At 40.7% G+C, this 13,338-nt stretch overlaps 1 protein-coding gene across 1 annotated transcript in view; it reads left to right on the plus strand.

Moving 5' to 3' along the window:
- SHC4 (SHC adaptor protein 4) overlaps nt 1-13,338 on the plus strand; it is a 139,704-nt gene that overhangs the window by 62,686 nt on the left and 63,680 nt on the right. Inside the window, exon 3 of the mRNA XM_023227117.2 lies at nt 9,336-9,399. Within this exon, the coding sequence (XP_023082885.1) occupies nt 9,336-9,399 (64 nt within the window). The remainder of the gene's footprint in view (nt 1-9,335; nt 9,400-13,338) is intronic.

Raw genomic sequence — 13,338 nt, forward strand, 5'->3', positions numbered from 1 at the left:
CAAAGTGCTGGGATTACAGACGTGAGCCACCACGCCCAGCCATAAAGCCCTTCTTCTTGAGGAGATGAGGATGGAGGAGGCAGAGAGGAGAAGAGAGGATTATATCAAATATGTATCCCAGAATATAGAGTGACTACATTGAAAACAAAATTCCCCAGAATGGAATATCATCAAACGTATAGGCAGTGTAACCTTCCCTATTCTAACCTCTAGGAATAGGTGACCTAATTCCTTAACACCCTCTAACGCAACCATCTGGTCTAAGCTATAGAGCACAGCACCAGTTACCCTGTGCAGTGAGTCTGAGGAGAAGGTTTAATCAGCTGTGTGGTTCATGAACTCTGTATCGGAATCACTTGGCAGGTTTGTGAAACTGTAGATTCCTAGGCCTCACCCCAGAATCAAAACCTCTAGGAATGGTCCTAGAAATCTGTATTTTAACCAGCACCCAGGTGATTCTTAAGAACTTTACAGTTTGATCACCACTTACCTAAATGGTGTACTCTCTGTGGATGTGCAGGCTGAAGTTGTCCTACTATTATTTGTCGAGGTGGATTAACTGGCTAGGCCAGTTGTTCCTTCCTTCCAGAGGTGCACACACATTTAAAAAAATGGAATTCCCAATAAAATTTACAACATATATGCCAAATAGCCTTTAAAAGAACCAGTTATTTAAAAAAAAAAAAAAAACAGTGGTAGAAGTAATATATTCATTACCCCAATTGCTGTCTTGCTCAATGGTATAGACACCTGTATGACAAACTATTTTACTATTTATTTATTTGTTTAGATGGAGTGTTGCTCTGTCACCCAAGCTGGAGAGCAATGGCATAATCTCAGCTCACTGCAACCTCTACCTCCCGGTTCAAGCAATTCTCCTGCCTCAGCCTCCCTAGTAGCTGGGATTACAGGCATGCACCACCATGCCTGGCTAATTTTTCTATTTTTACTAGAGACAGGGTTTCATGATGTTGGCCAGGCTGGTCTTGAACTCTTGACCTCAAGTGATCTGCCTACCTTGGCCTCCCAAAGTGCAAAGATTACAGGTGTGAGCCACCACACCTGGCCAAACTGTTTTAAATGTCTTTAAAATTCCAATTGCTCTCTGAAGAATTTTTGTAAGTAGATATACATCGTTTAGAGTGAGCTTGAGTGAATAAAGTGGGTGACTAAGTAAGATCTGTTTTTGTTTTTGTTTTGTTTTGTTTGTTTGTTTTTAATGAGCTTTGGCTCGTAAGTGACCACATTATGCATCAGTGCACTCTTTAACTCCAAAAGACACACCTTCATAATATTTTGAATATTTTGTCAAAAACAGAGTTGTTTTAAAGAAGCCCAGTTTATCCTAAAGGAGAACAATCTTTTGAATTTACAAATTCCCATGTATTTTATATGAAACCAAGTCTATTTCTTATTGTCATTTCCTTAACCACTTATAAAGCCCATAAGCTATCAGCTTGTGGATGTAGGTGTTTGAATTTTGAGATACATGATTGTATTACAGGAAATCACTTTGGGGACAGTAGAAAACCAGCACTTAATGTCCGTTAACTAGTGAGATTTATAGGGGAGATGTGATACTCTAGACAAGAGGGTATTTCACCTCATTCCAGTGTGATTAATGGGTTCACATTTGCATCGGAGCCAAAGGGCAGAATCATGAAGCAGACAGACAAACCCATTTCCTATGGTTACTGAGCTGGGTTGGCTAGCAATTGTACTTTAGAATCAGACTTTAAATACAATTCAGGTGAACAGAGGGGTACACTAAGTCAGTGTGGGGATAAATGCTGTGGGCAGTACTCAAAGGTTTTATCTGACCATCCTGGGACTCGTGGTGCCTGTTTCTAAAGTGAAAGGATATATTTTATGAGCTGAGTTCACCCTCCTGGAGTGCACAGGTGATGCCCCTTGATAATAGCACAAAGCAAATTTGAGGCTTTCCATTTTCAACTGGTCTATGGGCATTGACTGCATTCATTGTGTGCTTATCACCGCAGAGGCAGGCTCCTGTTCTAAAGTGTCCGGTCCGAGGGCTTTCACAAATTCTTGGATGTCTTTAATTTCACTAAGCTGGACAAAACTGAACACATAGATCACTGAGCCTTGCTGTCCTGGAGGCAAAGATTTAAAAAAAGATGGTACTGGTTTCCCTAGAACAATCAGAACAGCATAATACCACATGGATATGCAGTCTGAATTACTCAAAGTCTCTTCATTCATAACAAGAAGGCAATCTGAGACATTCAGGGTGCAACATGTCCCTTAGACTTTGGTAACTGATTTCCTTAAGGACTTACGTTGGAGATGCAAAGTAAAAGAAAGTCCTTTGGGAAATGGCAGGTGAATTTATTTTAGCTGAGTATCATTGACTTTTTATTTTGGAAAGGCTCTTGCTGTGATTAAAATTTTATTCTCATTCCTATTTGCAGGGACAAAACTGGAACTATTCCTTCACTGCATATGTGACTATAGATGTGTGTGTGCGTGTGTCTGTGTGTATGTGTCAAAAGGTGGGGGATGTGGGGATCATTGCCTTTAATCATTCCAGCTGGGCCCCTTTGCCTGGTTTCATGTTGCACATTTTCTGGCTTTCCTATTGACTGAAGAACTGCATCCTGACATTCACCAGAAAAAATCTGCCCCACAGCCTCTCCTCCCATTAAATGTTCCCCTTTGTCTTGGATTGTGATATTGCCTTCCAAAATTAAAAAAAAATTTAAAAAGTGTGTGTGTGTGTGTGCACGTGTGTGTGTGTGTGTGTGTGTTAGGCGACATTGCTTCCAGAGGAGCTTAACTGTTTGAGGGTTAAAGACACAGAAGAATTCTAACTTCAGTGTGGTAGTGGCCAGGAGTTGGTGAAGAAAGGTGGCTTTGTTTGGATGATTAGTTTGGACTCTGTTAAGACAGACAAAATATCTTTTTTTGGTCTTATGGCGTAGGCAGGGTTTTATATGCTTAAAAGCAAATCTTCAACGGCATTCTCATTCTCTTACATCAGCCCACTTCTCCCCTTCTCTCTCATATGGCGAAACAATAAACAAAGTGGCCACTGTTGGTGCTCTGGGGTGTTTCTCTTTCTTTCTAATACAGGCTCTCAAGATGGAAATCTTTAGCCATTGAAAGCCCAAAAATTCTGCTCCTCTAAGAGCAGACACTCGCTGAATGTTTGCTAGCTGGAGAAAGTCTCACCGCCACTCAGCTCCAAAAAGGTTCTGCAGGAATTTTGGGGCTACAGGAATGGCGGGGCCCCCTCCCCGGTCCCAGGAGAAATGGCGCTCAGCTCTGTTGTCTTTTTCTTTTTCCTCAGCATTTGTAAAGTTGGCCCAAGGGTGTGGCTGAGACTCCAGAAAAGCACTGAAAGTACTATTTGTTTTTGAAAATGTTACAGTTAATGTCTTGGTCGCAGTAGTAGGGGAAGAAAAGATCTTTGTGAACAAAAGCAACAGAATGCAGGCATCTATCTGCCTTTGCTGGGATTTCAGATTTGTTAACGCTGCTATCAGCAAGGCAAGTGGAATTTGAGAGGTTAATTTAAAGCAGTAATTCTTAATCTGGGATCTGTGATTTCTAAGAGGTCCACAGAATGTTCTGGGGAGCTTTGGGGTGAGGAGTGGGCCTTCATAAACGGAATAGAAAAGTTTGTACAGGCCGGGTGCAGTGGCTCACGTCTGTAATCCCAGCACTTTGAAAGGCCAGGCGGGCAGATCACCTGAGGTCAGGAGTTTGAGACCAGCCTGGCCAACGTGGTGAAACCCCATCTCCACTAAAAATACAAAAATTAGAGGGGCGTGGTGGCGGGCGCCTGTAATTCCAGCTACTTGGGAGGCTGAGGCAGGAGAATTGCTTGAACCCTGGAGGCGGAGGTTGCAGTGAGCTGAGATCGCGCCATTGCACTCCAGCCTAGGCAACCAGAGTGAGACTCCGTCTCAAAAAAAAAAAAAAGAAAGAAAGAAAAGTTTGTACAAATAGGCCTTTTATCGGAGAGAGGCATGACTCATCTTAGAGTCTCCAATTCAAAAAATTAATAAGTACTATTTTTTTGAGACAGGGTCTTGCTCTGTCACCCAGACTGTAGTGCAGTGATGTGATCCTAGCTCACTGCAACATTGAACTCCTAGGTTCAAGCAATCCTCCTGCACTGGGCTCCTGGGTAGCTGTGGCTGCAGGTGTGCACTGCTATGCCTGGCAATTAAAAAAAATATATATATATACTTTTGTGGAGACAAGGTCTCACTGTGTTGTCCAGTTTGTCTCAAAGTCCTAGCCGTGAGGGATCCTCCTGCCTTGGCCTCCCTGCGTGGTGGGACTACAGGCATGAGCCACTGTGGCTGGCTGATAATTACTTTTTAAAGCAAGTTCATAAACCCAAGTTTTCCCCTTTTTTTCTTTTGAGCAGAGTTTTGTACATCAAGAGATTTTGGGGGCTCTGTAAAGCCTCACATGCCTCAAATATACAGTTCTGAGTGAGCGTGTGAGTACTCATGTATGTTGCCCATGTGGGCAGAGCCTGGCTCCAGATGCTCGTTTCTTCCAGGAGGTGGCAGCCAGCGCATAGACAGCAGAGGGCTGGGGAAGGGCAGGGGCATCCAAGTAAGTCTTTTCTAGAGTCCACCCCTACCACTTTGTCCTTTTGCCTGGGTAGTTTACCCCAGCCACGCTGGTGTTAGCGATTGGCCAAAGAGCCTCCCCTCACTGTGTTAGGGGAGCGAGCAAGGGAAGGACAGTCAATATACTACTTCCCGTAGCCTCTAGAGCCTACGACTCCCTCCTTTTCATCCATCTGGCAATGTGGTTCCTTCCCAGTGCTTGTGGGTTTTGAAGTCAGAAGCGGATTTGCATTCTGTCTCTCCCACTGTCAATTGCCTTATTTGTACACAGTTATTTAAATTCTTTGAACTTTAGTATCCTCATTAGTAAAATGAGGGTAAAGGCCATACCTTGGAATGATACTGTTATGACTCAGTGAAATGATGTACATAAGGTGTTCACTTCTGAGCCTGACCATAGAGAGTGCTCAGTAAATAGGGGCTGGCCAGGAGCTATGGCTCACACCTCTAATCCCAGAACCTTGGTAGGCTGAGGTGGGAGTCTCACTTGAGCCCAGGAGTTCAAGACCAACCCAGGCAACATAGGGAGAGCCTGTCTCTACACAAAATAAAAACGGAAAAGAAAAAATTAGCCAATGATGGTGGTGCTTACCAGTTGTAGTGGTCCCAGCTACATGAGGTGGGAGCATTGCTTGAGGCCAAGGAGGTTGAGGCTGCAGTGAGCTATGATCGCACCACTGCACTCCAATCTGGGCAACAGAGTGAGACCCCATCTCTACAAAAACAAAAAATTAAACAAATAAATAAAAATGGGGGCTATTCTTTCACTGAAACTTGGGCTCCCTGCTACTGCAAGGTGTACAATTCTAAAAGGCTTTACTAAATGCGCTCAAAATTTTTTATCTTTATGAAACTTTTGGGAATAGAAACAGGTAGCTCTACTAAAAAAAACTGAAAAAGGAAATATGGATTTAGTGGCTACAAAGATGGAGGGGTTAAAAGCTAAGCTGGAATGGGAGCAGAGAGAGAAATAAAGAACACCTGCTAGTATCCATAACATAAACATTGTCCCATCTCTCTATGGGTGTCAGCTCTCCATTGGGACATTTTTGATGTGCCTTCACATCTCAACACCTTTGCCTCACACTAGCAAAACTCCTGCTGAAGGAACTTACTGTGCATTATTTTCAATATTTTAAAGGATTACTTATCCAATCAAGTGCACAATGAAAGTAAAACATAACATTGTTTACCTTGTTTATATCTAAACACCAGTAGAATCAGAAACGAAATAGCAAATCACACACACAAAAACCACCTAAAACCAAGCCATAGTTCATAAGCTTTTTCTACATTACTGTTTACATAGGATTAATTTGATATAGCTGCTACCAATGTGTATATACTGTTGCAAGTTCTACTTTTTCACACTAATTTCTATAGACTTCTTCATATTTCTGTAGTCCAAGTGGCAATATCCATTTTGATATGTTTTATCTATATCGCAAGACTTTGGGTTGGTTTCTTATGTGAAGTGTTTCTTTTACTTATACTCAATGCTATCCCAATACAGGCTTCTCCTCACCTTGTCAAAGGCTGTAATAAATTATTTAAACAAATTGTTTTTAGAGACAGGGTCTCGCTCTGTCACCCAGGCGGGAGTGCAGTGGCACTGCAGCCTTGGACTCCTGGGCTCAAGCAAGCCTCCCAAGTAGCTGGGACTATAAGTGTGTGCCACCATGCCCCGCCCATGCTCTGAGAAATTTTGACATTTGTCAACTTTTACCAAATTACTCTCTAGAAAGATTGTATTAATACTAACTGAGGCCCCGGCAATGGATAAATATGCCTAAAGCAGAATATTTCCCATTTTTTCCAACACTGGGTTTCGTATTTTTTCCCCTAATTTAATGAGTGAAGTATCTTGTTGTTTTAATTTTCAATTTTAAAATTATAATGAATGTGAATATTTTCCCATCTTAAAAAACCAAGTGATTTCTTTCTCCTTTTGTGTGAATTATTGCATCCATGGGTCAAGAAACTGTGGCCCATGGGCCAAATCTGGCCAGCTGCTAGTTTCTATAAAGTTTTATTGGAACACAGCCATGCTCACTTGTCTACATATTGTCTAAGGCTGCTTTTTGCACTACAGTAGCAGAGTTGAGTACTTGCAAAAGAGCAAAGTCTGAAATATTTACTGTCTGGCACTTCACAGAAACAGTATTTAGACTCTTATCTCTTAGTTCATATTCACTCTTGTTCTACCATATGTTATGCTCCAGCAATATCAAAGTACCTGTAATTCCCATCATATCATGATACTTTGTGTTTTGGTGTCTTCACCTATGTTCTTCTGTCTGTCTAGAAATTCTAATCCCCTCCCTTCCAGGAAGGTTCATCCTTTTAAAACCTCCTTGAGAGGTATTCATGCTGTAAAGTATTCCCTTCAACTTAAATTCACTGCATTACTTTTTGTTAGAAGATACTGATAATTGGTGTGAGAATCAAAAAAACAAATGTGTGGGAAAACAGTTTGTGAAATTACAAGTTGCTATATAAAAGTAACAACTTCTAATAAAAAGTTACTATAGTTGTCATATAATTATTGTTATATTATTATTGTTGTTATATTTGGCAGCATCAATATTCACCTTTGTTTTTACTTTAAGTTCACATCATTTATAGTCAACTTATTTATTTATTTATTTATTTATTTATTTATTTATTTATTTATTTTTTGAGACCAGAGCTTCGCTCTTTTTGCCCAGGCTGGAGTGCAATGGCGCGATCTTGGCTTGCTGCAACCTCCACCTCTCAGATTCAAGTGATTCTCCTGCCTCAGCCTCCCAAGTAGCTGAGATTACAGGCGCCTGCCACCATGCCTGGCTAATTTTTTGTATTTTTAGACCAAAATATCCAAATCACTCTCATGGAGTAAAGGATCTGCCCTATCTTATAATACCTCTTTATTAAATACTGTCAATATAGTGGGGTGCCTGGACTAGCTATTTTGGCAGTATCAGTGCCAATTTGGATTAATTATGAGTCTTATGAATTATTGAGTAATCATTAAGATGACTCAAAACATCAATCAACCAACCAAGCCAGAGAGCCCAACTCTCTGTGTTATCCTTCTATTTGACTCCAGAGAACAAAGGATAGAATCCTAGAGAAACAATAAATATGAAATCCTGAGAATATATGCTAACCAAAGATCCATTCTATCCTTTGATTGCAGATAATTATGCAAAAATCTAACAAGATAATACCTTGAAGAAGAGTTTCATTTATATAGAAAAAATGATCTGAGCTAAAACATACATTTATAAGTGCAAAATAATGCCTAGAATCTTTGGGAATTCTAATTATCTTTCAAAAGTATTTTCTAGAAGAACATTGCTCTGCACTACAACCTATCACAGCTGTAGTTTTAAAAATGGGTCTGCATGGCCAGGCGTGGTGGCTCACACCTGTAATCCCAGCACTTTGGGAGGCTGAGGCGGGCAGATCACGAGGTCAGGAGATTGAGACTATCCTGGCTAATACGGTGAAATCCCGTCTCTACTAAAAATATAAAAAAATTAGCTGGGCATGGGGTGGGCACCTGTAGTCCCAGCTACTCAGGAGGCTGAGGCAGGAGAATGGAATGAACCTGGGGGGCGGAGCTTGCAGTGAGTCGAGATTGTGCCACTGCACTCCAGCCTGGGCAACAGAGTGAGATTCTGTCTCAAAAGAAAAACAAAACAAAACAGTAATGGGTCTGCATTCCTCTCTCTAACGTCTCCCCACTTCCTTTGGGAATCTAAACTATAGAAAATACTATTGTGAAATACAATATATATATAAAACTGTAATACAGTGTTGCATGTGTATGTGTGTTGGGGGGTGTGTGTGTGAGAATATAGTTTATTAATTTAAACAATGATCTCTGGGGAATCCGGAAGAGATTTTCATTTGCCTTGTGAGAAGTTTAATATATGTGTTCAAAGCCACAAGGCTAAGGTTCAAATTACACAGAGTGAAAGCTTGGGCAGTTATGAATGCTCAGAGTCTCAGAGACAAAAGCTTTTAGTTATAACTGCATTTCTGGAAAGGAGGGCGCCAGTTCCTTCACCACTTCCATTAAGGAGCAACTACTTATTTTAGCGGTGCCTTTATCTCAGGAAGTGCAATATATAGGAAGGGCAGAAAAGTAAGCAAAGGAGGAAATTTGATATTGATTTCTTTTCTTCTGTGAAATTACATGAAAGCTCAATGGCTTGTAGCAGCAACCTAGTCAATAAAACTCCATTTGAGACCACCATGAAGTTCAACGTTCTCCCGATTCTTTTAAATTTCCTCTAGTGTCAGGTTATTTTTGTACTTAATTGTCTTTAGTTCTGAGATACTATGAAGCTTTTTATTCATAACATTACAGAGATGATTTTGCTAGAGGTAACACTGCAAAGTATTTCCAGATGACAATGCCCTGCCCCTCCTTTTTGGTTAAAAATCAACAACACAAAAAACAAAATCTGAAAATCCAAGGAAAAACAGAGATGAAAAAAGCGAATAGTGGAGCTCCTTGTTGTAAAGCAATTGCTCAGTATTAGGGTGCTGCTAGGTTTTCCTGCAGAAGGAGTAAGTACAGCATTTCCTCCTGTGGGGCTGGGAGAATATCATGTGTGTTGGACTCACTATTATGTATGTGTACTTTTTGGTCGTGATAATTTCTAACATTTCTTAAACGCTTACTGTGTAGAGGTAGTATGCTAAGTCTTTATTTGTATGGTTTCTGTTCTTTAGGGAAGCAATAAGTCGCCTGTGTGAAGCTGTCCCCGGGGCAAATGGAGCCATTAAAAAGCGAAAGGTAAATGTTGCTGTGGTTTTCTTGCTTATGTGTCCCTAATTATGGCAAAGAGAGTATGAAAATCGCTGTTAGTTCATCCCACCGTATGACCCAAAGTCCAGCCTGGCCTTTATTAGGTGGCATGATATCAGAGCTGCACTCAAAGCTACTCTTGTCCCTCAAATCTTTCCGAGTTGCCTGACGCTGTCTGACGTGGCGATGCCTCCAGCTGCAGAGGGGAGAAAGCCCCTGGGCTTTATGTCAGAAATGTAGGGTGCCGGACTTGGCTGTTACTGACCAGGGAGCATCGGATCTCATCTTGCTGAGACTCTGTTCTTATTTTCTGTGGAGTGTGGAGTTAGGGAGTTGAACTGAATGACCAGTTTAGTGCCTTCTAGTTTCCACATATTATAATGTATGTATTCTGCATTACAACATGTTAGACTTTTTAGGCTTTCTGGCCTGTTTTCTAGTATAAATATGGATAGTGGTAAAGGTGAGCTAATAACGCATAGGTAGAGTAGCTTTCCCCGTGGAAAGAAAGCAAAAGTTTTGATGTTAGACAGACTTGGATTGAATTCCTGCCTCAGCCACCTACAAATGGTATACTCTTGGACAAATCACTTAACCTCTTGGATCCATGGTTTACTCATCTGTAAAATGGGAGAAAATAGCACTTACTTTATAGGGTTATGTAAGAAATAAATGAAGTGATGTCTACATACTACCTACCACAGCGTCTGGCATCTATTACACTTTCTGTGTTAATGGTAGCTAGTGTTATTGCTATTAAGCTCTAAGCCCTAGAATATTTTGTTGGTTTGAAAAGTCCAAAGGGCCAATGCAAAAGCTCTTAAGATAACTATATAAATCATACAGAATTGCAGACTGTTTAAGTGTAGGGTTTTTTTTTTGTTTTGTTTTGCTTTTTGTTTTTTTGTTTTTTGTTTTTGAGACGGAGTCTCGCTCTGTCGCCCAGGCTGGAGTGCAGTGGCGCAATCTTGGCTCACTGCAAGCTCTGCCTCCCAGGTTCACGCCATTCTCCTGCCTCAGCCTCCTGAGTAGCTGGGACTACAGGCGCCTGCCACCAAGCGTGGCTAATTTTTCTGTATTTTTAGTTGAGACGGGGTTTCACCATGTTAGCCAGGATGGTCTCAATCTCCTGACCTCGTGATCTGCCCACCTTGGCCTCCCACAGTGCTGGGACTACAGGCGTGAGTTACCGCACCTGGCGGAGAAGGGTTTTTAAAGAGATCTTCTGGTCTAACATTTTCATTTTGCCAGCTACTAAACTGAGTCTGAGACAAGAGATGGTATTTGTCTGAGTCACTAGGGTGATTAAGGTCAGAGCCAGCTGTAGAAGCCAAGTCTTCAGATTCCCAGCTTAGGGTTCTATTTCTATACCATTCTGCCCTGTTTTCGGTTATCATTCTTCATTATATTACATAGGGCTGAACCAGTGTCACCCAGAGTGACTCAGAGAACCCACATGGTATGAAACATTCTGACAAATGGCTCTTAAATTCTATTAAGGACTCCCTATGACTACTTTCTTTCACAGAACCCATGGTTCCAAAGTAATCTCTAACCTCTTCCTGCTTCTCATAATTTCTGATTAGAATGCTTCAACTGGATGATTCCAACTAACAGGCAGGATTTTCTCATCTAAGGAGCAGGGATTCCCCATCCCAAAATAAAACAAAGCAAACCTGGCTATCATCTATCCAGAAAGTACACTTGCAGAGAAAATCAGAAAAGCAGCTGGTTTCTTTCAATAGCTAGCATGTATTGAGTACTTAATATGTGCCAGGGACTCTTTCCAGCACTTTAGCCTTTTTTCTTTTCTTTTCTCTCCATTTTATTGTGGTAAAATATCCATAACATCCTAACCTTTTTTTTTTTTTTTTTTTTTTTTTTGAGACGCTTTCACTGTCACCCAGGCTGGAGTCCAGCGGCTCACTGCAACCTCTGCCTCCCAGGGGTTCAAACAATTCTCAATGCCTCAGCCTCCCAAGTAGCTGGGATTACAATCATGTGCCACCATGCCTGGCTGATTTTTGTATTTTTAGTAGAGATGAGGTTTTGCCATGTTGGCCAGGCTGGTCTCTAACTCCCTGGCCTCAAGTGATCTACCCACCTCAGCCTCCCAAAGTGCTGGGATTATAGGCATGAGCCACCACTCCCAGCCTCATCTTAACCCTTTTTAAGTGTACAGTTCAGTGGTATTAAGTACATTCATATTTTTGTGCAGCCATCACCATCATCCATCTTTAGAACTCTTTTCATCTTGCAAAACTGAAACTCTACACATTAAACAATAACTCCCCAGTCCCCTATCTCCCCAGCCCCTGGCAACCACAATTCTACTTTCTGTCTCTATGATTTTGAGTACTCTAGATACTTCATATGAGTGGAATCATACAGTATTGGTCCTTTTATGACTGGCTTAATTCACTTAGCATAATGTCCTCAAGGTTCATCCATGTCATAGCAGATGTCAGAATTTACTTCCTTTTTACAGCTGAATAATTTTGCATTGTATGTATATACCACATCTTGCTTACCCCTTCTTCAGTAGATGGACACTAGGTTGCTTCCACAGCTTAGCTATTATGAATAATGCTGCTATGAACGTGAGTTACAAAATCTTTTAGAGACCTTCCTTTCAATTATTTTGGGTATATACCCAGAAGTAGAATTGCTGGATCATGTGGTTATTCTATTTTTTCATTGTTTGAGGAACTACCATACTGTTTTCTACAGCAGCTGTACCATTTTACACTCCCACCAATAATGCACAAGGGTTCTAATTTTTCCGTATTCTCACCAAGCCTATTCACATTTTCAGTTTCTTTATGATTTCGTCTTGATAGGTATTCTAGCAATTTGTCCATTGTACCTAGGTTCTCTAACTTGTTGGCATACAATTGTTCACAGTAGTCTCTTATAATCCTTTTTATTTCCGTAGAATTGGTTAGTAATGTCTTCACTTTCATTTCTGATTTTAGTAATTTGAGTCTTTTCTCTTTTTTGCCTTAATTCATCTAGTTAAAGGTTTGTCAGTTTTACTGATCTTTTGGAAGAACCAACTTTTGGTTTAATTAATTTTATCTATTTTTCTATTCTCTATTTTATCTCTGTTCTAATCTTTATGATTTCCTTGCTTCTGCTAGCTTTGGGTTTTTTTTTTCTTCTAGTTCCTTAAGTTATAATGTTAGGTTTTTGACTTGAGATCTTTCTGCTTTTTTAATAAAAGTGTTTATATGTATGATTTTTCCTCCTAGCACTCACTGCATCCCATAAGTTTTGGTATGCTGTGCTTTTTATACTTTGTTAATCATCACAAAAAACCTAGCCACAAGTGTTATTGTTTGTCCCCTTTTTACAGATGAGGAAACTGAGGCCCCGAGAGGTTAAGTAACTTGCTTAGTGACTCAGTCAGTGTGTGGAGATGCTAGGTCAAGCCCAGGTAGTCTGGTCCACCATCTACACACTTAATCACGATGTTATCTGCTTCTTTGCCAAGCATCTGCCCTGCAGGGAGGGAGCCATAAAACAATGTAGGGCCAGTTGAATATAGTCAGATCTTCGTTTGATTCCTTAGGTCTGTTAGATACTGCATCATTAGCAGTTTGGCGTGCTAATGGATAAATGATTTATCTATTTATGTGATCTCCCATGAGTTTTGAAGTCTAAAAGTTAATGAATAACCGAAAGAACTGGGGATTCCTGAGAGACTATGCCGTTTAGAGTAAGAAGAGCTAGGCTACTATGTCAGTACCAATAAATTGACCCAGATACAGTCAATTAATGTTTCCCTATCTTAATGCTTTTCTCTTTGTAGAATATGGATAAGCACCTCTGCCAGGTCTGCCTCCACTCTTTTGTAAAAGTTGGTCAGTATCCCATCCTCAGCCTCCCCTTTCTGTTCCTTTCTCCTCTCATTCCCATAATGACCTC

The sequence above is a fragment of the Piliocolobus tephrosceles genome, chromosome 6 (genome assembly GCF_002776525.5).
Source record: "Piliocolobus tephrosceles isolate RC106 chromosome 6, ASM277652v3, whole genome shotgun sequence".
In the NCBI taxonomy this organism is placed as follows: domain Eukaryota; kingdom Metazoa; phylum Chordata; class Mammalia; order Primates; family Cercopithecidae; genus Piliocolobus; species Piliocolobus tephrosceles.